General features: G+C 39.1%; 1 protein-coding gene across 4 annotated transcripts; it reads left to right on the top strand.

Annotated features, from left to right (window-relative positions):
- Positions 1-205: 205 nt before the first annotated feature.
- LOC132196962 (uncharacterized) lies at positions 206-17,495 on the top strand. 4 transcript variants are annotated; one of them, XM_059619940.1, is made up of 33 exons: positions 206-360; positions 726-988; positions 1,042-1,121; positions 1,835-2,885; positions 3,075-3,253; positions 3,307-3,455; positions 4,055-4,264; positions 4,437-4,627; positions 4,698-4,873; positions 5,032-5,216; positions 5,270-5,536; positions 5,738-5,962; positions 6,277-6,438; positions 6,513-6,653; positions 6,719-6,858; positions 7,184-7,477; positions 7,538-7,703; positions 7,958-8,159; positions 8,424-8,553; positions 9,091-9,270; positions 9,352-9,500; positions 9,821-9,939; positions 10,580-10,825; positions 10,915-11,021; positions 11,296-11,407; positions 12,004-12,119; positions 12,185-12,514; positions 13,158-13,288; positions 14,987-15,154; positions 15,536-15,643; positions 15,765-15,904; positions 16,072-16,200; positions 16,732-17,495. In XM_059619940.1, exons 1-33 carry the CDS (start codon positions 250-252, stop codon positions 16,795-16,797), a joined length of 6,423 nt encoding a protein of 2,140 aa, XP_059475923.1. In that variant the 5' UTR covers positions 206-249; the 3' UTR covers positions 16,798-17,495. The 4 variants fall into 4 exon arrangements, with proteins under 4 accessions (XP_059475923.1, XP_059475922.1, XP_059475924.1 ...); XM_059619939.1 differs by having other exon boundaries at positions 14,987-15,241; XM_059619941.1 differs by lacking the exon at positions 15,536-15,643.
- The last annotated feature ends 5,923 nt before the right edge of the window (positions 17,496-23,418 follow it).

Genomic DNA, 23,418 nt, shown 5'->3' with positions numbered 1-23,418 from the left:
AATGGAGATCAAAGTATACACAGGTGTTTGAATGCAATGGCAGCTACCCGCAAAGGGTGGGGGTAACTTTTTCCAAAAAAACGCAATGTTGTATCATGTCTGCTATAATGCGTATCGACCACCCTTTCAACCCCAGCAGACAATCAAGTCCTATCCTATCTAGCAAGTGAGCCAGTAGTGACAATGACTCTTGTTGGCACTGACGCAATTTTCAGCGCGCCGTGAAGTTTAACCAAATTTCAACGCAAAATGCTCAAGAAAAAATTTAGTGCCATTAGTTTCATTCATGTGTCAATTTATTTAATATTAGTTTCCGTATCATATCAGCAATCGGAACCACAGCTATGCAACGATAATTTTGTGAGTATTATTCTTTATTATTCTGTTGAAATTTTTGTGCCTATATTATAATATCTTTTGCTAGATTTTACTCTTTGAAAAAGCAACTATTTATTATCTATTTATTAATCAATGAGATTAATAATCTTGAAGCATTTTACTCATAATTCTTTTTACCTTTTAGTACATACACTTCAGAAAAAGTATGAGAATTCTTAATATATTTTTACCATATTTATTATATAATTTTCTATTATTAAGATTATGATATAAGTATTATCAATTTAAAATTAAAATTTTTCTTTAAGCGATAGACCTGTATTGTTTTATGTTCAGAATCAAAATTTTTCAAGAAATCAAAGTTTTTCATGAGTAAAAATTTGCAGGTTTACAGTCCAAGCTCATACAGATGTGAAGAATTGACTCCCGGGGGCCCACCTGGCATTGCAGACACCCTTCCGAAGCCTGAAGTGCCCATGGCTCCGCTATTGCCATTATTCCCATTTGGCCCACCACTAACGCCACGACCACCAGACCCTGATGTCCCACCACCTCCTCGTCCCACTCTTCCCCCAATTGAAACACCAGCACCTACGCCACCCCCGGTAGAAACGCCGGCTCCCACGCCTGCTCCTACGCTTCCTCCAGAGTACATGCTTACTTTGAATTGTTATTCAGTTTTCAATATTTAAAAATTATTAGACAACCAGCCGCGGAGACGCCAGCACCAACCAAACCTGTGAAGACGACTCTTTCTGATACAACTGCTGCCACAACCACAGGTTCAGTTTAATAACCATTCTCATTTAAAAACACCATTACTTACCTCGAAGAGCTAGCAAAGAAGAGAAAAAAGATTTATATTGTGTTGCATTTATTTTAAGACATTTCAACGTCAAATTTTACGTTAGAAAACGGAGCAAGTAAATTTTATCTGGATGCATGGAAATAAAATTAACGTTTGTGTTAATTAATGTTTACAACATCAGTTTCCATAGCAATGACTTTCATAAATGACACCAAAGCTGTATGCCGTATGGATCTTTTTCCACTTTTAACCATCGCTCGCCTGAAATTGAATGAATATGCAACCCGCGTGACGTTTATGGCACGGTTGTTGCATACATTTTTAAAGATAGATTAGAAAATATTTTTATATGTATTATTTTTGTTTCTTTGTCGTCATTGTTACAAATAAATTGTTTACATTCAATTATTGAAAAAATTTTGTTTAAAAAAGGAATTGTTAGACAAAACGGCAAACTATTTAATACACAACGCTTGTGAAATTCTCATAATGTAATTATACCTTATTATTAGAAATTAAAATTTAAAAAATTGAGGAAGGAAGGATTTGATAAAAATAATTTTTTTGAAATTATTTATGATATGAAATGTGAGCTTGTTATAAAATTTCCTGAAGATTGCTTTCAAATGACACCTTTGGAATTTTTTTCTCCAAATTTTATTGTGAAAAACACAATTTTTTTTGCAGCGCCTCCAGTTGTGACCACAGCAGCCACGGTACCCACGACAACAACTGTTGCCACTACTCAACCTGCAGCACCAACCGATACAACGACTGCACCTAGCACCGCAGCTCCTGAAGCGACCACCGCTGCCACAACCACAGCGGCACCTGCCGATAATACGAAAGCTCCGTCCGGGGACACAACCGTCGCTGCCGCAGCAACGACGAAGGCTGCTGGGGCAGGTGCGACGACGAAGGCAGCTGGAGGAGGGGCAGAAGCCACTGAAGCTGAAGCTGGTGGTGGTGAGGAAGAGGCGGCCGCAGAGATGATTATGCCTGGCTTTGTAGAGGGGCTGTTGTTTGATCCCCCAAAAATTTCTACAAAAAATTGGGTCTTCAATAATAAAGGGCCTCTGAGTAGTACGCAGGCTGTAAATAGCAAAGGAGCTTCGACTAGTAAAAATGCTGTATTTAGTACAACCCGCTTTACTACACCTCCAGTAGTGCAGGGCTTTCGCAGCACGGCCAGTAGCAAAGGCAAACCCACACCTAGAGATGTAGAGAAAATTGACCCAAAAGAGCAGGCAACAACGCCGAAAGGTGTCGTAGGCAAATTCCGCTTCCCTCGTCAAGTAGATGACGGCGCCTCCTTTTCCAATTACGCATCAACTCCACCTGCTGATTTCCCCAATGAAATTTTCCCACCCACCAGCTTCACCACTGCAGATCAGTGGTCTACGCCAAATCTGCTTAATTTAACCGTTGCTGGGCCGCCTAAAGATTATTTCTTTACTGGTTTTGCATCCACTTTCATGCCAGCAGAGAACAATCTTACCTCAACAAAATCCTCTTTGGAGAATTTGAATTTTTTCGTTCCAACTGTAGCTTCAAATTCTGGAAATTATTCGTCGAGTCTTTCAAGTGCCAGACCAAATGATTTATCGACAACCGTATCCACCACATTTGCATCGGAGGTATTGCCACAGAATATTGAAGAATACTGCTTGGAGTGCGATGATTCGCCCCCACATCTTGGCAAATTGTGTGATTTCAACGATGGAGCTTTCATCAATGCGTAAGTTGATATTATAATAAAATAAAATAAGTTACTGTATGAATTTTTATACTGTTTTTTTTATAAAAAAAATTAATTATTAAATAGAGATTTTTTTGTACTCCGCAAAAAAAATGCAATTTGCAGACATTTTTTAGTTTTTATATAATGTTTATTTTTCTGAGATTAAATTTATTTTGTATTTTTAAGATGCGGTAAATGTGTTGAGGGGCGCACGGGTCTACCAGCGAATTTGGGCCTCAATCTCTGCGGCCACTGTGCCAATCCCAGGCCAACAGACTGCGTCGGCCAGTGCTTTGCGTCCAACGCCACCGACAGCATGGATAGCTGCGGCCGATGTTTGCCAACAATGGCAGAGAACAGAGAAAGTAAAAAAAAAGCTGTGACGTCAATTAGAAATTTTAATGTCATTTGCATGTAGAGTGTGTGATTATCACGACAGTGTTCCCGCCGCTGATTGACAGATGTACCACAAAGCAGCAGAATGTCGTGCTTACACTCTCTGGCGCCGGATTAAATATGCACAGCCTTGAGGGAGTACAGTGCTCGTTAATGCACGCAAACGTTAAGGTACGTGAGTGAACGAAAGCATTTTTTTTTGCTCCTACAAGCAGGAATATTGTAAAAAGTGGCAAAAGTATTAATGCAAAATCAATTGGTTTGGTTAAAAAAAAGTATTTCAAAGTTTTGGAAGGCATTTTTAATTTAAAAAGATCATTTGTGCTAAGCTCCTAAAAATTTCAATTATTTATTTTACTTGCTCATTAACTTCAGCATTAATTTAAAAAACAGTTAGTTTATAATAATAATTTAGCACTTCAGAGAGTCACATTGAGTTTTGAATTAATAATTGTTTGAAGATTGAAATACTTTTGTAAGACACCTAATCCACTTGATTATATAAATTTAACTATATCAAGTAAATTGTATTTCACTGAAGACAAAATTTAAAATAAATTTAATAAATTATCAGAAAGAATTTTAAATAATTAAATTTTGTAACTATTATAGTATAACAATAAAACAAAATATTTATAAATTAAAAAAGTTGTAGCTGCATTGAAAATATTTTAAATAAAAAGCAAAAAGTTTATAGTATCTAGTAAATAAATAATGCAGTGAAATTGTGTCGCAGGGATTAGTAATGAATAAGTCTCAATCGATTGCAGTTAGCTAATGGAGTGCTGAGAGCTACGCCTCGTGAATCGTCCCTTGACGTGGAGATAAATGTTCCTCAGCAAGAGGGTCGATTTAAAATCAACTGCTACGAGCCGACAAATGAACTCGTCTCGAACGGATTTGTCAATGTTGTGGACAGCTCCGAGCTGCCTGTCACCGGAGTCTCTCCCAACACGTTCTTTGTCGGCGTGGAAATTCAGGTTCGCACGTTTGACAATTATTCTTTTTGATCATTTGAAATAAAGAGAAAGGAAGTGAGAAACAGAAATCAATTAATTTACGGGAATAAATCAAGTTGATTAATATTTCCCTTTGTTTTTGCCTCCGACGATAATTACAAGAAAATTAATTACGATTTCTTGTCGAGTGCAGTTCAACGCAACCGTGCCGCAAGCGACTGCAAATCATCGTCTTCTCTGTGCTCTATGGTCTAGAAAAGAGCTGATAACGATAGTCCCTGCTTTGGCCGAGGAAGGGTCAGTGAAATGTGGACGCATTGAGCTGACTGTAGCTGGAAGATTTCAATTGCGAGTCGTGGCTTCAGAATACGCTGCTCTGGCCAAGTAATTGAAAATTTATTTTTAAGTAAAAAAAAAAATAATAATTCGCATCAACTCGATTATGATTTTCTAGAAATAAGTGTGCTACGAGTAGTGAAATCGTTGTCAAGGCGAGAGCACCCATTTTAGTCTCGTCCTTCATTTCACCGGATCTTCGGGCCATTTGGTTCGATTTCGACCAAAGTGTGGAGGGCCCTACTCAGTGTGACAAGATTTTTTCTGCGTCCTCTATAAAAGTTCTCGGTCGAGGTTTGTAAACCCGCGTTTCCTTTGTTAACGTCACACTACTACTTTTACAGCACCAAAACTTTCCTAATATAAAACGCACGTCACAAACTTACTTTCACTCTTTTTCCCCACAAAAAGAAATCATCGATGCGTCACATGAACTTACAAAAATTCCACAGGTGTCGTCTGCGAGTACGCCGGGGCTCGTTTACTGGCCAAACTGGGCAAAGAACCGGCGATCCAGTCAGGTGGAAAAGTGCAAATCGTCGTGGAAAATGGCATCAGGCGGGCGGGCAGTTTAGACGCAGACGTGGCCGAGACGCTCACTGGTGTGTTCGCCACCGTTACCCTTCACCCCTCGGCGGTACGCGCCTCGCATCTCTTCTTTACTCGATTCGAATCAAAGCAATTTTCCAGGTGGCCGTGCCGCGTTACCGAATCATCCCTTCAAATCCCACTTGTGACGCACCTGCTGGCGCGAGTTCCGTCGCCGAAATCCGGGTCGTGCCGGAAGACGGCAGGGAATTGAATGCGAGCCTTAGAATTTCGTTCAACGGCAACGAAAGTCAGAATCAGAGGCGAAACTTATACTTGTGGAACACGATTCGAAATATTGGAGATCAGTTGCTTCAGCAGCATCGAAGGGAAGGTGGAAGCAACAGAATTTCAATAAACACTTCGCTGGTGAGATAAAAGTGGAAATATATAAAAATTAATTTAATTTTTCCAAATATTTGAATTAATTGTTTTGCATCAATTATTAATTAATTATTTTTATTTTAAAAGCGCCAAAGTCAGCAACATTATTTTTAGGGGCATTATTGCGTTTTATGAAATAATAAATTATTTCTGCCAATAACTTGCCATTTATCTGTCTGTCAAAAGTTAGTGCCCGGCGTCGAGTATCGGATAACTGTCTGGGCCGTCGACATGCTGGGCACGCCAGGAGAGGAGCGCGAAGTTCTGGTCCAGACAGATCTACAGACGACTCAGCAGCCAACCCAGCTAATTATCCTCGGCCCCGAGACGACACGAGTCGATCTGGAGCTGAGGGCAGAGGCCAAACTTGTGTCTTGCGATCCAAGGGCCGCCCCGCCTGCCAGAATTAAGGTTCGACACTTCACAACAAACTTTGTTAATTTCCTCCAACAAGCACCAAACAACTGCTATCTATTATAAATGACGTCCCCGAGCCTTTCAGTTAGCAAACATTTATGTTTTTTTTTTAATGTTAAAAATTTATTATTTTTAAAGGAAATTTGAATATTAATTAAATTGCGGCGGATGAGATCTTTTTTATCTTGGAAGTTTTAGCAAAATTCCTTTGTTTAAATAAATTGTTTTCAACAATTGAATGTATGAAATGTGAAAAATAAACAAAAAAAATATTAATAATATTAATAATTATACATTTTAATTTTCAGTTTGTGTGGGGAGTTATGGCTGCTGGCGGTCCACTTCCAATTAAAACGTCCCAACTAGGTCGAGTCCTTCGCCTGCCTCCCTTTTCCATGAAAGGTGGCGTACCGCATCAAATATCGTGTTCAGCTTATCTAGAATCAGATCCAGCCACGCCGTTTGCCACGGTAAACCCTCGCCTAACTCAAAACTAGAGCGACCCCAATTCTGTGTGTTTATATCTAATCCCATTTGGGTACAGGGATCCTTGGTCGTACTCACCAGTACTGTCGGCGTCGAGTCTCACATCCCTGTAACCTCGATTACAATTGGCACAAATCAATTTTTGGAGATCGACGGACGAGCCTCACGAGACTTGGACGCTTATCCGGGGCCCCTGCAGGTGAGTGAAACGCAAACCCGCTCAGCTGCGATGTCGAGCCGGTAGCATAACTTTGATTTTTCCAGTTCTCGTGGGATTGCACAAGGGAGAGCGCAACTTGTGTGGCGCCGAGATCAGGCGCGCCGACCTCGTTGCGAACTGTTTACGAGCAAGAAATGGCGAAGGAGATTTTAAGACTACCACCTGGTGCTCTGGCAGTTGGGGAGTACGATAAAATTTTTGACTTTATTATTTTACTATAGAAGTGTGAAAGCTTATGAGATATGATATTTGCGGAGAAATTAAATAAGGAAAATCTTTAATTCAAATTTACACTGCAAAAAGAATGAAAAAAATTAATTTTTTTTAATTATCTTAAAATAAAAATTAAATAAAAAAATCAGCTGGAAATTATTTTACATAATATTTGATATTAGTTTATTTATTATTAATTTTAAAAGAAGAGCGATTTAAAAAAAAGACTAGGAACAACAGAATTACTCTTCCTTTCCACAAATTTTTAAATTGTTTTTGTATCATTAAATTTTCAGGCACATCTTTTCCTTGCGAGTGAGCAGAGCAAGTGGCTCACCGTCGGCTTCATCAAAGACCCAAGTTAAAGTTCGAGTTGTTCGCGGAGCCTCCCCCACGATTCGCCAGCAGAAACCACTTGCAAATCCCGTAGACCCGACCATCGATACCCTTATCAGAGTTCTTCTGGAAGGCCTAAGCGGCCGCTGCTGGGCCAAGTGGCGCGCCGTAGTCAAAGCGGCCGGGGAGGTGCCCATCGAGCTGGACGACCAAGCAACCGTCAGTTTGTGGGAAGAGAATTCCAATAGCAACAGGTGCTAAGCGGCTTAAAACGCACGCAGATTTGAGTTTAATGCCGCCGAATATTTCAATAGGGAACTCGTGCTGACTTTGAAGGCGGGAAAGCTTTTGCCTGGTGCTGCCCACCGCCTCGCTCTGGACGCAGCCTGTTCGCAAACACCAGACAGGGTGGCCGTGAATAGGGCAGCTCTCGAGATTGAAATCAAAGTGGCCACCGTGCCTACACCGCCTGCTGTTTCTGTAAGTTTGAATTAATTTAACAACTCAATTCGGCAAACTGATAAAATCATTCTTTTGACTATCATTTTGAATGCAAACTGATGAGTGTATACGTGGAAAGGTTCTTTGAGAGCGAATTTTGTTAACTCGGGAAGTATTTTCAGAAAGAGCGTTGCTCTTACGAAAATTGAATTGCAAATTCTCGCAAATTGATAAAAAATTATCTGTCACAAGAAGCTCGTTAAAAATTCTCAAAGGGAATATTTTTGCTCCAGGTCTTCCCGAAATTCGGAGAAGCTCTGAGCACACTTTTCACAATATCTGTAGAGTCGGAGGGTGCAACGACGTTAACCTCTGGCTTGGAACAACCCAGCAGATTGGTTTATGAATTTGGATTTCGTGAGGTTGGCAGCCTAAAGATCCAACCATTGCAAACTTCTCTCTATGACTTAACCAGCACTACTCTGCTTCACTGTGGTATGAATCAATTACAAAAATAAAATTAACCAACTGAGCCAAAAAAGTTAAAATTTGAAATTTTTGCCAGTAGAGATTTAATTAAAACTTTGCTAGCTTTCGCCTGGGTAAAACCGTTCTTGCTGATTACTTTACAGAATGTAACGATTAAATTTGCAGTTTTCATTGCGATTGTAGCTTATCGCACTCGGAATACGCGCCGAAAACTTTTCACAGCAGCTTCCAAATAAGTACATAGTTGCGGATGGAATTTCTCACTTACAGAGGGTGGCGTCAGCGAGTGTTCGGTGGTGCCGGTGGTGAAAGTTTGCGATGCTCACGCAGTTTGCAGCTCATCCGAGGCGATGCCAGTAAGAGTTTCCAAGCCGGCCGCAATTTCGCAATATAATCTAGAGTGAGTTGAATTATTAAGTGGGCGCCTTAAATATGGTGCGACTGTCAGCGGGCTGCCCAATTTTATTATGAGCACTTTTGGGCCTGGCGCGAGTCAGAAGCAGCAAAATAATTAATGCACACAGCACCGTCCAACTTTAATTAATTAGACTTTCAGTGGCATAAATAGATACATCATTTGTTGGTTTCAAAAGCATCAAGACATGAATTTTGTCCCGTCGCTTAAACAGAAAATGTTTTCCGAGCACGCAACTTTTGGCCATTTATTTGAAGTACGGGAAATTGCTCTTTTTATCACGGACCAAGTCTGTGTTAAAGACTAAAGCATGCCGAATTTATGAGTTTACTTTCTGACCTCCAACTTTCTTTCCTTCCGCTTGCATGTAAAGGGAATTTAGATAACACAGTGATTGCACTGGTGAGTGAAGCAGACGCACAAGTAATATATTGGAGGCTTTGAATTTATTGCTTTACTTATAGTTTCTAGGATAATATCAAAGTCCAGTTAGTTTTACATGAAATTGATCATTTGGTTTAGGACCGTGGCACTAAAAATTGATGATCTGCTGGACATTCGGAGGATTGGCGCCGCTTACACTTTAGCTCGGGGAGCAATTCAAACCGCAAGAGACGTGCCAGGGGCCAACCAGGCAGCATTAATACTCAGCCAAAGGGTCGAAACTTCATTTGCACGGACCATAAGCGATATGGAGCGGAGGTAGGTGTTTGAATGCAGCAGAAGTAATCCTAGGAAAGTCCAAGAGCGTGCCATAAATTTGTATTATTTCGGTCCTAATAGGCTCGACAGCGGCAACGCCAACGCCATGCTCAAAATGTTGGACGGCGAAAACTTTTCCAACCAGCAGCACGAACCGGCCCCTCTTTCCACGATCGCAATCGCTTTGGAAAATCTGAGCGACAGAATAGAAGCTGCTCTCCAAACTCGAGGCAAGTTGTAACAAAATTTTACAAATTAAAATTTGCAAAAATCATTATATATTAAAAAGAGAGTACATTTGAGTTTAAATTCTGATTTTTAATTAAAAAATTTCTTCATACTACAATTTTGCAAAAGTTTATAAATTAATAGTTTTTTTTTTAGAATTGTAAGTCGTTTTTATTTATTTTTGCTAAATTTCCTAAACTTTTGAAAAGAAAAATTATATTTTAATTAATTTTTCACTCCTATTGTTCACAATTTTAATGAATGTTTTTGAATTGCAACTATTTGCTGACTATGATGCAATGTATCCGCATTAAAATTACAGCACCAAAGGTGATGCCGCGGAGATTTATGGGCAGCAGACAAATGGAGCCTTCGTGGCCCAATCCGCGGCGCCGAAAGCGACAGGACGACGAGCTGGAGAACAATCTCACCGTGCGAGAGGTATGTGTAGTAAAATTTTACGATCCGCCGTGTGATGCTCGCTTGCAACAGATCTATTCTCTAAACCTCCTCCTACTGGAAAATCAATATCGGAAGATGTTAATCAGCGCGCTCCTTTGCTGAATGAATTCGATCGTTAAAGGAGAGTTGCTCCTTTACGACTACTCATTCATAAAAGAGAAGGGTAGTGAGAGAATTAAGATTTAAGATATTAATATAATAATACTTGAAAATTCCATGAGATATAAATTTATTGTATCTCAAAACAAAATTTTAAAATTATTCGTAAGATTTCATTCGATTTAATAACAATCTAATAATATTTTTTTGAATATATATCTTCTAAATAATTAAAATGCTTCTCTGAACTTTGAGCACTGCCCTCCAGCTATCTTTAAGAGCAAATTCATAAAACGCATCGATCGACACGGCTGATTAAACATTCAACACCGTCGTTGTAAACCTCGTTAATCATAGTCAAAGCGCCGAGTTTAAATTAACGCCAAGCCTTGCGTCCTCCTTATAATTAAAACTGGGAGACGAAGGAGCACCGAAAAATAAAATTATGACACCCGTACAGTGGCAATTAAGTTCTTTGACGCGGCGTTAAATAATGTGTGTAATTACGCGTGCTCGGCAGGTGTCCGAAATGGTGCAACAGTCGGAAGAAATCATTTTTCGCCACGGCTCCGGTGGCACGGCTCAAAGGGAAAGGGCTTTATTAAGACGACGACTCGACTCGTTTTTGCGCTCTCTTTGCTCGGAGCAGACTTTGGTGCGCTCCCGCATTGTGACTTTGAGCACGGCAACTCTGCCGCAGGTGGAGCGCCTACGCGTTCCTCTGCCTCACAATCACCAAATTAAAGATGAAGAACCAGCGGCCTACGTAAGATTTCATCCTCTTTTTTATTTTCATTAGCATGTGCTTCTCCGATTTGAATTGCAGGAGCATTAATTAAAATCCAACTCTCGCAGGTTCAAGTGTCCGACGATGATGGTGTTGATGACGAGACTTGCTTCGGCGTGTCGCTTATCACGGATGACTTTGAGACTGAGAACGCCTCATGGAGTTTTCAAGACATGTAAATAATGATCTCTTTAATGACATGCAAAAGTTTACTCCGTGTGAAACTTCTTGAGCTGAAAGCCCGCGAGCTATGAGTCTGCAGGAAAAAATGCAATCTTGAGATTGAATTTAATTAAAATGAACATGGACTTTTTTATGCACTACAATTTTTACTTAAATTAATATCAAAAATGTTTTAAAACTTGATTGCTATATTGAGTTCCGTCTTTGAAGATTTTGCAATTAAATGTTGTTTAACAGCATTAATAAAATTAATATCCTCACTTTAGGCGAGCGGACACCGTAGTTAGGCTTCACACGTTCAAAGAGACGGGTCACGCTCAAGAGGTGGAAATCGACATTCCACTGGACGCTCCTGAGAGTACAGATCAAATTTGGATGGTAATTACAGCATCAATATGCAAATACAATCCATTTTAGTTCCAGAGAATGTAATTGAAACAACATGTTTGAGATTTTTTAAGGAATAGAAATGACGATATAATTTAAATATAAATAGCAAAATTAATCAAGATTGGAAATGAATGAATCGGGTTTTCCTCGTTGCAAGAATTGATTTTTATTCAAAAAACAATCAAGATTACAAATAATATTTTTTGATTAAATATAGATTTAAAAAAAAATAATATTTTGCATTCATGACATATTCGAACTTTTTAAATTAATTAAATCTTACTATCTTTTGCAGAATAGTTTAATATTGTTGTCTCCACTGTTTGAAAACAATTTAAAAATAACATTTATTGTTAAATCTAAAATCTATATTAAAATACTATGGTCTGCAAAATAAGTTTAAATTTCTGAATGAAGCAATAAAGCTTTATAAGCTTTAAAATAAAATATAATATTTTAAATAAAACATTTATGTAATTTTTAAATTAAGAAATTTTAAGTTTAAAAATAACATTATGCAAATCTCCTAACAATTGAGTATGTAATACAAATTAATAAATGCTAAAACCTTGAACAATTTCCAGTGTGCTCGTTGGGACACCGAGAGCTACGACCAGTGGCTGACTAATGAGTGTCAAAGCCTCTCAACGCAGCCTACTCGGTTGACGTGCCTTTGTCCTTTCCAAAGTGGCTTCTACAGGTACCTAATTGCAAGCGCGATCAACGTCAGCCGAAAAGGTTAATTGGCTCTGCGTTAAATTTCAGCGCGGTGCTGACTGTTGCCGAAACCGCAAACGACGGCGAGTTGGCTTTCCATCACGGAGAAAAACCCACCGGGCCACCAAAAACTAATCCCGCTCCATCCTCCACAGCCTCCACCCAGACGGAGCAAGAAAAATTGCATCTCGACGAAGATGACAGAGAAGAATTCCTCGCGCAAACCTTGTTTATGCAGAATAACGAGAAATTGGTCCACCTGCAGCATCCAGAAAAGCTCTCAACCCCCGGAACGGTGGATTCGCTCAAAGCCGCGATGATCCAGCCACAAGGACCACCCCGGTCGGAAAAACTGTCCTCCAACTTAATAACCTTCACGTGAGTGAGTTACGAATTTGATCTGGGCGGCGTGCGTGTTTTCGGGTGCTGCTGGGCAAATTCATTTGCGTGAACACGTTCTGGATTGGAAACTGAGTAGATGGGGTGTGAAATTCAAAGTGAGAGCGTGGACGGAGCAAAACCACACCCCGATCGAATCGAATCTCCAAAAGCCACCGAACGCATACTTTTTCTCAAATGAGGGGCAGAGATAAATCATATATTTTAAAATATATTTTAGAGGATTTTAAAATTTTAATTTTAAATATAATTCAAAAATCCACAAACACCTAAAAAATATAACACCTAAAAAAGAATTAAAAACACAAGCTGATTTTATTTATATTCTGGTTGAGAAAAAAAGTATTTAATTTATTTTGATTTTAGAAACATTTAACTTCAAAAGCTTTTCATGGGGAGAGTGTAAATTGGTTATGGTACAATTAATTGAAAGCTTTTTATTGCAAATTTCCGGTCAATTTCATGCGCGTGCCCCTTTTAAAAATTTTCCTTTGTCACATTTTACACGTCCACCGAACTAGATTTTTTCATTTCAAATACCACGATTTTACACATCAGATTAGTTTTTTGCCATCGACGAGTGACTTTTACGTTGACCTTTTTGCATATTTGCTTCACACAGGGTGCAGAGTGATTTGCTCGTGGCTACACAGTTTCGACCCATAACAGAACTGGAGGCGAAAATAAAAAAGCAGTTGGCTCAGCAGATACGCCTTCCAGAGAATTCGATATCCGAATGCACGATAGAACGAGGTAATAATTAGATAACATTTGCTGGAGCTGGAGAGATATTGCATTCTCTCGCAAGTTTAATCACAAGCACATTAGCGATCAGGAAATTTCCGCACCGCCTGTCCGGCGTCCGGCCATAGTGTGAATAATTGGCAGCAAAATTACAGTTGGTTCTTTTTTTTATTACCCTCAAAAACGCATTTTGAACTTTTTACCCCGAAATCGAACTCCTTATTAACTCGCGCAAAGTGATCTTTAAAACTTTCAGCACCTCAGAAAGTTGGATTTTTCATTCGCCTAATCTCAAGAGGGCCGCGTTTTCAACAGAGAGCGCTGCAATTAAGGCTAACTGTGTAGAACGTGCGGGTGAAATGGACCGGCATTTCACTTGCGGAATATGGCATGATAAATTTTGGCGGCGTGAAAAGTTGCTCGCAAGCGGTGAACTTTCGCTAAAAAGCCTGCGAAGCACTCTTTTTAAGAAATATGCAGAGGCTGCTGTGATGAAAAAGAAGCCTTCGGAGTGCCATGCATCTTCTTTCCATGCGAGAGGAGAACGATCCAGAGAGGCGAACTCATTTCACATCTCTCGGTGGGGCTGTAATTAATATTTTCCTCCAAGAATGAAATGTGGATCGTGCGAGAGGCGCGCATTATTCCCGAGAACGCGCGATGTACTTTGTTATACTCTGCGCGTTGTGAAACATGAGTGCGTTAATAACTTTTATTATTTCTTCTGCTGCACATCGCATTCTGATGAAAATGAGAAATAATGCTTTTATTTCGAAACGCTTCACCGAATCCCTTGGAACATTGTTTTATTAAAGTTTGCTGGCCATTCTTGTGTAAAATGCGAGATTTATTATTGCAAAAATGTGCAAGAGAAAATCGCTATTTCAATAAACTGCAAAACTCCATTATTTTTCATAACTATTCATATCCTTTTACGAGAGCTAGAAATTTTTAGTTAAAATATTGAAAACAATAATTATTTGAAGTTAATTAAGTTAAATTTATACTTCTAACAAAAATTTCATCAAACTTTCTAAATAACGCATTTTCTTTATTAAAACACTATTTTTGTGCAAGTGGCTGTACAAGTGGAATACATTCATTGAGATAATTCATTCATGTTCACCCGTGTTTGCATTATGTATTTTCAAGGCTTTGAGAGACATTTGATCGTCACTTGTACGAGTCACGCTTGATTTCCGAAACAACTTTCTGGCGTCTTGAAATATAATCGCTATTCTCAAAGCTAAAAGATTAAAGACGCTCTCAAGACAAACTCGCACTTGTCGACCGGGAACAAGGCAAGAGTATATTTCTCGCAATAGGCATTTTCCGGCAAACAACGAGCGTGCAATTCCAGCCCGGAGATCGTGTGCGATGCTGAAATATGTCACAGAGAGAACAGTAGCAGCAGCCAGCCTCGCTCGTACGTAGATTAGATGACTGTCGGAGTAGTGCCGGGCTATATTTTCAACGGCGCAAGGCAAACATAGCTTTGCTTTTAGGCGTAATTACAACGAGTCCGTCGTCGCTAATTGTAATTACACTTGTCTTGCGAGATGATGTATAAATTTGGCGTGTGACGCTGGAAAGAGAAACGGAAAATGCCCTTGAGCTCAAGATTAAATATTTGCAGTTCTATAAGAGTGTTAAATCATAATCAAAATTCAAAGGATTAACAAATATACATTTAAATTAATTTTGAAGGTTCCATTTCTGTCCGAATAAGCCACCCGAAGGATGAAGTAGTGAAAAGAGGAGTGATGGAATTAGTTCGCCTTTTGAAACTGGGACGTCTTGACCTGCAAGGATTTAACAACGACCGCATTCGAATCGCCCCTCAGGCCGTGCCAGGGTACCAAACAGAGGAGGGAGGTAATAACAACCCTACAGGGCCGTCCGGACCAGGATTTGACCCAGGTGGTGTTCCCTCACCATCCACCCTTCCTCCAACCACCAGAAGTACGTTTACTGATCCGCCTGTGATCACTACCCCCTCCACCCCTCCCACAACTCCAAGTACCACTCCTGAACCCACGACAATTCGTACAACCACCCTTGAAACCACAACAACTCCTACAACTACTTTGGCAACTACACCTACCACCCCTCCAACCACTACCACAATTCCAACTACCCTCCCTACCCCTCCTCCGACGGAGTCGACTTCTACATCCACCCTTAAGAGCACCACTTTGCCAGCAACGATTCAAAACCCAGCCGGTGGTCCAGATACTAAGCCTGGTTCTGTGCCAGGGGCTGAAACCACGCCGACGACCACCAAATCTACAACCACAGAAGCGGGCATATCCAAAGACGCCGAGTGGGTTGACGCGGACGTCTACGACGAAAACCTAATCAATGGTATTTCTGAAAAATTCCTTTTCCTGGCACTTTTATCCTAGGGCACACCTGTAGTCAAATGCCTTTTTATTAAATGACTTTTGTTTTGCAAATTTATTAAAATTTAAATGAATTTTAAAAGCCGACCAGAACATGTTGTATGGAGTTTACGCCGGAGCAGGGGCGTCTGCCCTCATACTGATCTTGGTCATCGTCAAATCTTGCATTGACCTTTGCACCGACAAACCGGTGGATTGGAGCGAACTGCCGGAGAACGGACAAGTATGTCGCAGCAATATTTCTGCTTTTCTAACTGCCTTTTCTGCCATTCTCTCTTGGCCGCTCGCATTAAAATTCGGCGTGCACTTTAACCCTTCTCCAGCCGCGCGACGAGATGTATTTAGGGTGTTTTGCCATTCTGCTCATGCCTCGTACATGTATTTTATCAGATTCCCGGCGAAAAGACGCGGAAGCCCGCCGACGACACGCCATTGTACCGACCAATTCAATACCCAGACGAGATACAGGCCGCCCTTGCCCAAGTCAACAGCGCAATTTCCTTGCCACTCCAGCAAACGGTACGTGCACAATTTTTTTTCATTCAATTAGCTAATGAGATTTCTATCTAAAAAGTTTCCCTATTGGATTTTTTTGTTTTATTTTCATGAAGAAAAAAATATAAACTTTTACATTCAAACTGAAAGAGTTGTGAATTTAATGGACAATAAATAAATAAAATAAAATATATCATTAATTCAATTATTGTGCAAAAGAAGTACAAAAATCAATAAGCACAAGCTGCGTATTTATTTAATTTGTTATTTATGAGAATTTATTTATATTCCAAAATATTTTCCTTCAATCTTGAATTGTTTGGGGGAAAAATCAATAGAAAAAAAAGCAATATTTGTTCGTGCTGCGCTTGGGAAAGCACAAAATAAATTTTATAGCTCCCACATGTGGCGTTTCAAATATACTTCCAGGTTTATTTCAAATTCACCCCCTCCCTTTTTATTTTTTGTTCCAAAAGGAAGAGCCGCAGAGTTTTTGAAGATGCGCGAGAAAATATACGGCTTGTTTGGTTTATGCCATTTCAATCTGTTTTGCAGACTGGGTCAGAATATGATCCAGATATTGATTCGACGCTACCTGGGCGGCCTTATCGCGTGCAATAAATCCGAGGAGGAAGCAGACGAAGATCAGAAGGATGAGGAGGGAGGCGGCGCAATATTTCTCTCTCGCCGTGTCCATAACTCGTCCCTAAAAAGGAAATCCTCGCTGCCGGCCTAATTCAATGACTAACGCTCGTGGATCGACTTTAATGAAATACTATATATCAAAGTTCCTTAATAGACCAACTTAAGAAAGTCATTCGGCAAACACGCGAAATCCCTCCTCATCCCTGAATTGATCTATTGGTTTTTTTCCGCTGCTGTGCCGGAATGAACTCTGGCGGCGCCGAGCGCTTTTTTATTGTTTTACAACGGCGAGAGGTGCGTGTCGGTGTCAAAAGTGAATATTAATAAAATAACTTCCAGAGTGTACAGCTCTGGGCGAATTGGTTGATGCATTTTATTGCTGTCGATAGGTTTCGGGGCAAATCCAGCAACCGAGACATTAGGTGCGGCCCTTTTTTTGACCATAAAGGTAGCTCAGTTGACTCTCTATAATATTAACCAACAAAAGCACCCTGTATTTTTTTCGTTGGCTACAATGTGTAGAGCTTCAAAACGAGGCAAAATCTAATAAAATAAATTTAGAGCGCAGAGAGCAAACAAGGCATGCTATCGATTTGGCTTCAGCTTGTTTGCTGCCTTTGTATTTAATTCTATGTATAAGCGAAAACAGGTTAAAGTTACTCAATAAAATATATATTTAGATCAAACAAGTGGGTCGTGTTTTTTAATTCATTCATTAATTCACACCTACACGCCAAAAAGAAGTGAAAATCAATACATACGAGCTTTCGCAATTCTGCAATGGTGGAAAATGGCAATTGAGCCACGATTGTGTGCAACGCTGCGTGTTCTCCAGTGAAAAAAAGTCGCATTCCGTGTTGTTGGTGCAAATTGACGCACAGAGTTTGTAAACAAACTGGCATTATTTGACGCGTCTCTCTGTGTTTTGCAGTTGGTGGGAGTGAAACGCTAAATTATTTATCATTATCGCTCCCAGAATAACGACGAAACTTCCTGCCGGTGCGTATTTGCATAAGCCGCGTGTGTTTGGAAACATTTAAATTGGCCAAATTTGTTTGCAGAGTCAGCCACAGCAGAGCGGAAAATGGTGCACTAATTGGATAAATCAAAAGACACGTTGCTCCCGGAATTTACTTGTCAGCGAATAAATTATAAATTTTGTGCGGCCCCGGTAGAGGGTTAATTATTCCAACAGAACTAGTGACGTAAAGGTGCTTTGTCAAAACTGCTGCTGTGTTTATTTCCAAAACAAACACATGTGATTGAAGTGAAGCCAAGAAAGAAAAAATGAATAAATTATAGATAAGAAAATGATCAGTTTAGTAATAATAAAAAAAAAATTGAAAAATTAAAACAAAAATCGTCAACCATATTTTTTTATAAATGACAACATTTTATGTCATAAAATTTATTAACAGATGTGCTAAAAGCCGTAAAGATAAAATCTTAATGCACGCTCAATCAGCATTTAATGTTCAAGCATGGAGCTTCCCTTTTTTGCCATCAACAAAATTTCATTTTGTTGTACTGTTTTTTTTAATAATATATTTTTTACGCACATAATATAGCCTCCAGACAACATCAAATAAAAATTGCATGCACCACTGGTTCGGACTAAAAACGGAATGATTTTTTTTTCATCGTTCGCCCAGCGGCACTTTATTGATTTTTGATTAGTCGCGGATGAGGCGGAGGAGGCGTGATCTCGAGACCTCTGCAGAGCCCAAACCGGCAGCACCTCTCTCACAATTAGCAACTCTCAGTCTCGGCTAGAGCGTTGCCTGTTTAATACGCACGTTCACAGGGCCTGAATTATTGATGCTAATAACTGGTGGTGCTAATGAATTCGCGGCGCTGGGCTATGCGCCAGTGCTCTCACCCGCCCGGCGGCGGCAGCGACCGAATTTATAATATGAGGAAGGGCCTGCGTTTTGTTGGTTGTGTGTTTTTCGTCCGAAATGGGCTTCGTTTAACGACGAGTCAACATCTAAGCAAGTATTAAAGTTCGCGAACGTGCCTGAAATCTCAATCTGCGGCAGTGAGTTGGGGACACACCGCATTGCAACTCTTGTTTGCAAAAGGGACAAAGGGTGACTATGAATCAAGAGCACAAAATATAAAATAAATAATGATACTTTTATAATAATTAATATAAAAATATTTAATGTTAAGTTTTATAACAGAAATTTATTTTATTAATTTATTCTCTTTTCAAAAATAATTACATTAAAGTGTAAAAAAAAATGGAATCACAATACGTACACGAGCATATACTACCGTAAAGAAAGAGAAGAATAAAAAATGAAAATTTCCTTTTTTACAATTTAACAGATATTTAATAATTTTTTTAAATACTGTCTAATTTAATTTCTGCTAAAATAATTAATAATGCTAATATAATTTTTTTTTGCAAGCGCTTGTGAGATGTTTTACTTTTCTTTTTCTAATTGAGACGAGTTGCCGTTTGAATTGAATTTTTATATTGAAAGGCTAAATTTCAATAATTTAATTGAACACATTTATTTGCTTTAATTCTTATTTAACCGCTATTTTTTGCTACACAAATATTTATGTATGCTAAAGGATTTTATTTTTCATTTTTGCAGGCAAGCTTTTTTCCGCGGAGGCGTTTACCTCTGCATATTTTGTTAAATTTCAGCCAGTTTTAAATCAAAGGTTTTTTGTCTGCCCGTCGTCTGCACTCAAAAGAAATTTTGACTGACAGATGCGGGTGTTAGTCCGCAAGAGAAAAGTGCTTTTCCACGTCTGGTGCAGAGATTAAACCAAGGGCAAATACATATATAATGACTAGTGACGAGCTCTTGATTTTGCGTGGCCAGCGCTTCTGAACCCTTTTTGATAAAAATGAGCAGAACACGTATAATAGAACAAACGTGTGTTTTGAGTGCGACCCATTTCGCTGCTCCTCTGTATGTCATCCGCAGCACTCAAAGGATTCCCAGCTGCTGCTCTTTTGCTCTCTAGAACGATGCTAATAAAATAATTAATTGGTACGGACTGTGTGCTTATGCATATTTTTTTTCAAGTGAAAAGTTTTAGTTATTTTTTAGAGAATTCTATCAAAAATTTATTAGTTTGAGTTTTTTTATATTCAATTTTGGTTATAGAAATTAAAAACATTATTCAATTTCATGCACTCCATCACATTTTTTCCTTCATCGTCATTGGCTTGCTGCGCCGGTTGCCTATCTTTCAAAAACAATCTCTTATGTCGTTGAACCTTGACAACATATATCGCAGCAGACTAAAGCAAAGGTAAAGATGATCAAAGGAAATCCATTTAAACGGTTTGTCCTCATAAACGTGACCACCTGCACATAAGGCTTTCTGCTCAGCATGCATAAATAAGTACACGCGGGGCCATATGCATACGGACAAGACCCAACCAAGTTTCTCCTTTTTATTCTTTTGGCTGGGAGACGAAGTAAAAAATCGTCCGATCTTCTTCTTCTTCTTTATCTTTCCCTTCCATCGGCGGAATAAGTTGTGTGTTGATTTTTGTGCGAGGGAGGATGGAGAAGAAGTGGTCTGATGGGCGGGCGGGCGGGCAGGCAAACAAGGAGTCAATCTTTGCAAAAGAAATCTCATTAAACTGCTTGTAAGCCCCGACTGACTGAGAGGAGGAAAAAGTAGAAGAGCACCTCGTCCGCTTCAAGATAAGAGGAAGTATGCAGTGCCGTTGACGGACACGCTCAAGAGGAGATGCCGACGGACGCATAGTTTCTGCGCCTTTCCTGCCCTCGGATAGTCTCTCAAAATTGCACCGCAAGAAAAGGAAAAGAATTCCAACGTATGGAACTTTTCATTCTGCAAATAATGGAGAATGCCCTAGATCTCAGTAAAGCTGATTAAAACAATAAAATTGATTTTGAATTATTATAAAATAATATTTTCTAAATCACAGAAATCAATCTTTAAAATAAATTAAAATAATTATTTTTGGTTTACTTGAACATTGCCTAGCCATTTTACTACTTGATTCTCTTAAAAATTCATAAGAACTTTATGTGGCAGGCAATTTGTACGTCACTTTTATTGAGCGAAGTAACACATAAATTCCGAAATTCAATTCGCCGGCTGAACCTAATTTGGCATAAATTACGCACCGAGGTTTATTATTTAGCGCTTTATGGTGCTTTGTAAAGGGGCGTTTTACGACATGCTGCTGTGTATGCTCTGTTCGTTCTACGAACTCTATTACTCGCCGTGTAATTTACTTTTTGGCTTTAAAAGAAAAACACGCGCCGCAGGGCGATTCTGGCGTGATTGATGAGCTTGAAATTCTCTAATCGCTCCGAGTGAAATGAATCAAGAGAGGCGCGGAGTGTCGGCTAGTGGGAACGAAATTTTACTTTTAAATCTCTCTCTACGCTTTCATTAGTGACTCCCTTATTTTGAAGGAGGAATCACGTCTAAAACTAACTGATAACGATCTGGGGAATTCGAGTAATGATGATAAATGAAGTCTTGAGTTTGTTTTACTGCGAAAAAAGGCAGATTGAGCGTTTCTATATAATTAGAAAGTAAATCTTGTTTTAACAAGGGACTAAATTTAGACAAGTTTTAAACAAAGATGAATCAATTAGAGATTTCAGGTTAAGCGTTTACACAATTAATAAAATAATGAACTGATTTTATGATTTATTTCATTTTTTTTATTTATTTGGGGAGAAAATTCTAAATTTGTATTTGGTTAATATTATGTTTTAATCAAAAGTAAGTTTTCCTCCAACAGTTCCCCGGAGAATGAGGACTTTGTAATACAAGCTAAACTAGTTCCAAACTTTCAGCAAAATCAATTCCAAAAGCACCCATGAACTCAAATGGCTTTGCAAATCGAATTATCAAACTCCCGAACCGGTTGAAAAGCCAGGTCAATTTGATGGCTTGGCTAGATTGGCAATTTCTTTGGATGCAAGGTTGAATATAATTCAATTATAATTGATTTTCTGCATTATTTTGTAATTAAATTGATCTCCGTAAATAGTTTTAAAAGCAATCATCAAAACGTTTAACTCTATTTTGCGTTTGCACCTAAAGCAAATGGGCAGAGTTAAAATAAACAGCGAACAAATTACTCTCTGCCCAGGGCCACAAAGCATGCGTTCAAACAAACCTAATAAACAGAGCTACGTAATTCAAAAAGTTCAACGGCCGCACACATACAACATTTGTCGTCAAATTTACGATATACTATATTTGCAGCTCTGAAATTGGAAAGTCAAATCTGGATAACGAAATGGTCATTTCCAGTCGAAAGCAAACACCATCTAGTTAATTAGAAATTTTGAGAGTGGGAAAGTTGGAGGTGGCGTCCGCAATCAGCCACATAACTTTTTTTGACCCTCGCTCTATGAATTTTTCGCCAGCAAGCAAATCGCATTTCATTTTCATCACATAGTCCGAACGAACGAACTTTAGCAAAAGCAGCGGCTAATGAAGTTAGGTCTTGATGAATTTACTCGCGCGCACACTGTTTATTCATGAGAATCAACTTTTTGCTTCACGATGCATTATGGAAGCGGCGCTCCCTGTATGCAAAATCTCGACGATAGGAGTTATTAAAATTCCGCTCGGCTCACTCGAAAATATACTCTGTGAGCGCATACTGGGTTGAAATGTCGTTTCATTAGCTGCGGCATAATGCAAGCATCTGAATGCATAGAACGAGACTGACATTTGATTCCTCCACATCAAAATATGAAACTATGTTCGTTGTCCGTTATTATTAAAGGACGATGGAAAAGTTTTCATGACGAGTTTATATTGCAGCGAGTGGCACGAGATTCCGCATTAATTTTAAAGTGTGTATATAAATAATTTAATAAAATACAAACTGGATTTTCCCACTTAATTCCTCTGTTGATTTTGAATTCAATAACTTCATATGCATTTTCATGAAATTTAATTCATTGTTCTGTTTGACTTTATTAATTTGCATGAGCCTTTGTTGTGACCACTGTCGGAGTTGAGATTTGCATTCCCATGTTTTGTCCGAGCCAGTGAAATTTGCAAAAGCAAAGCTAACCGTTGATATTTACGAGGGCATGCAACCGGGGTAGCAGCTGCTTTTGATGGGCATTCCAGACCATGGTCATTGCAAGCGCGGGTGACTAAATCGTAAATTTCTGGACCTTGCATGGAATGAAACGACTAAATTCGCTGCACTTGCCGAGCAGAGAAAGCCCAGGTATATTTTAGGTAACAAAAATAGCTTATTTTTAAATTGTATATGTACATTTTATTTTGTTGCTGTGTAAATAATAAGCAACTTTTTTTATTTAATTAATATGATTTTTTTTGCTACATAGAAAATTTAACCCTCGCTAAGAGGGAAAAGAAAATTGCAGCTCCTACTCAGTGGTTGCAATAAATAGAGGCAAATGAAAAATTGTAGATTGCCGGCTATTTTCACTCCTTTAGCTCCAACGGACTATTAAACAAGAATGGCCGTCTTTCTAGGGTAATCATATCCGGGGAATTTTCATCACGCTGCACATAATGATGATGGGGTGTATTTGTATGCCCGGCGAGGAAGAGGAAAAGTGCAAGCCTCACTTCTAGCTCGTCTCGAGT

Source organism: Neocloeon triangulifer, unplaced genomic scaffold (assembly GCF_031216515.1).
Source record: "Neocloeon triangulifer isolate White Clay Creek 2 clone unplaced genomic scaffold, ASM3121651v1 ptg000012l, whole genome shotgun sequence".
NCBI classification, from domain to species: domain Eukaryota; kingdom Metazoa; phylum Arthropoda; class Insecta; order Ephemeroptera; family Baetidae; genus Neocloeon; species Neocloeon triangulifer.
Note: the sequence above shows the minus strand (reverse complement) of the source record. Positions and strands in the feature narration are given on the sequence as shown.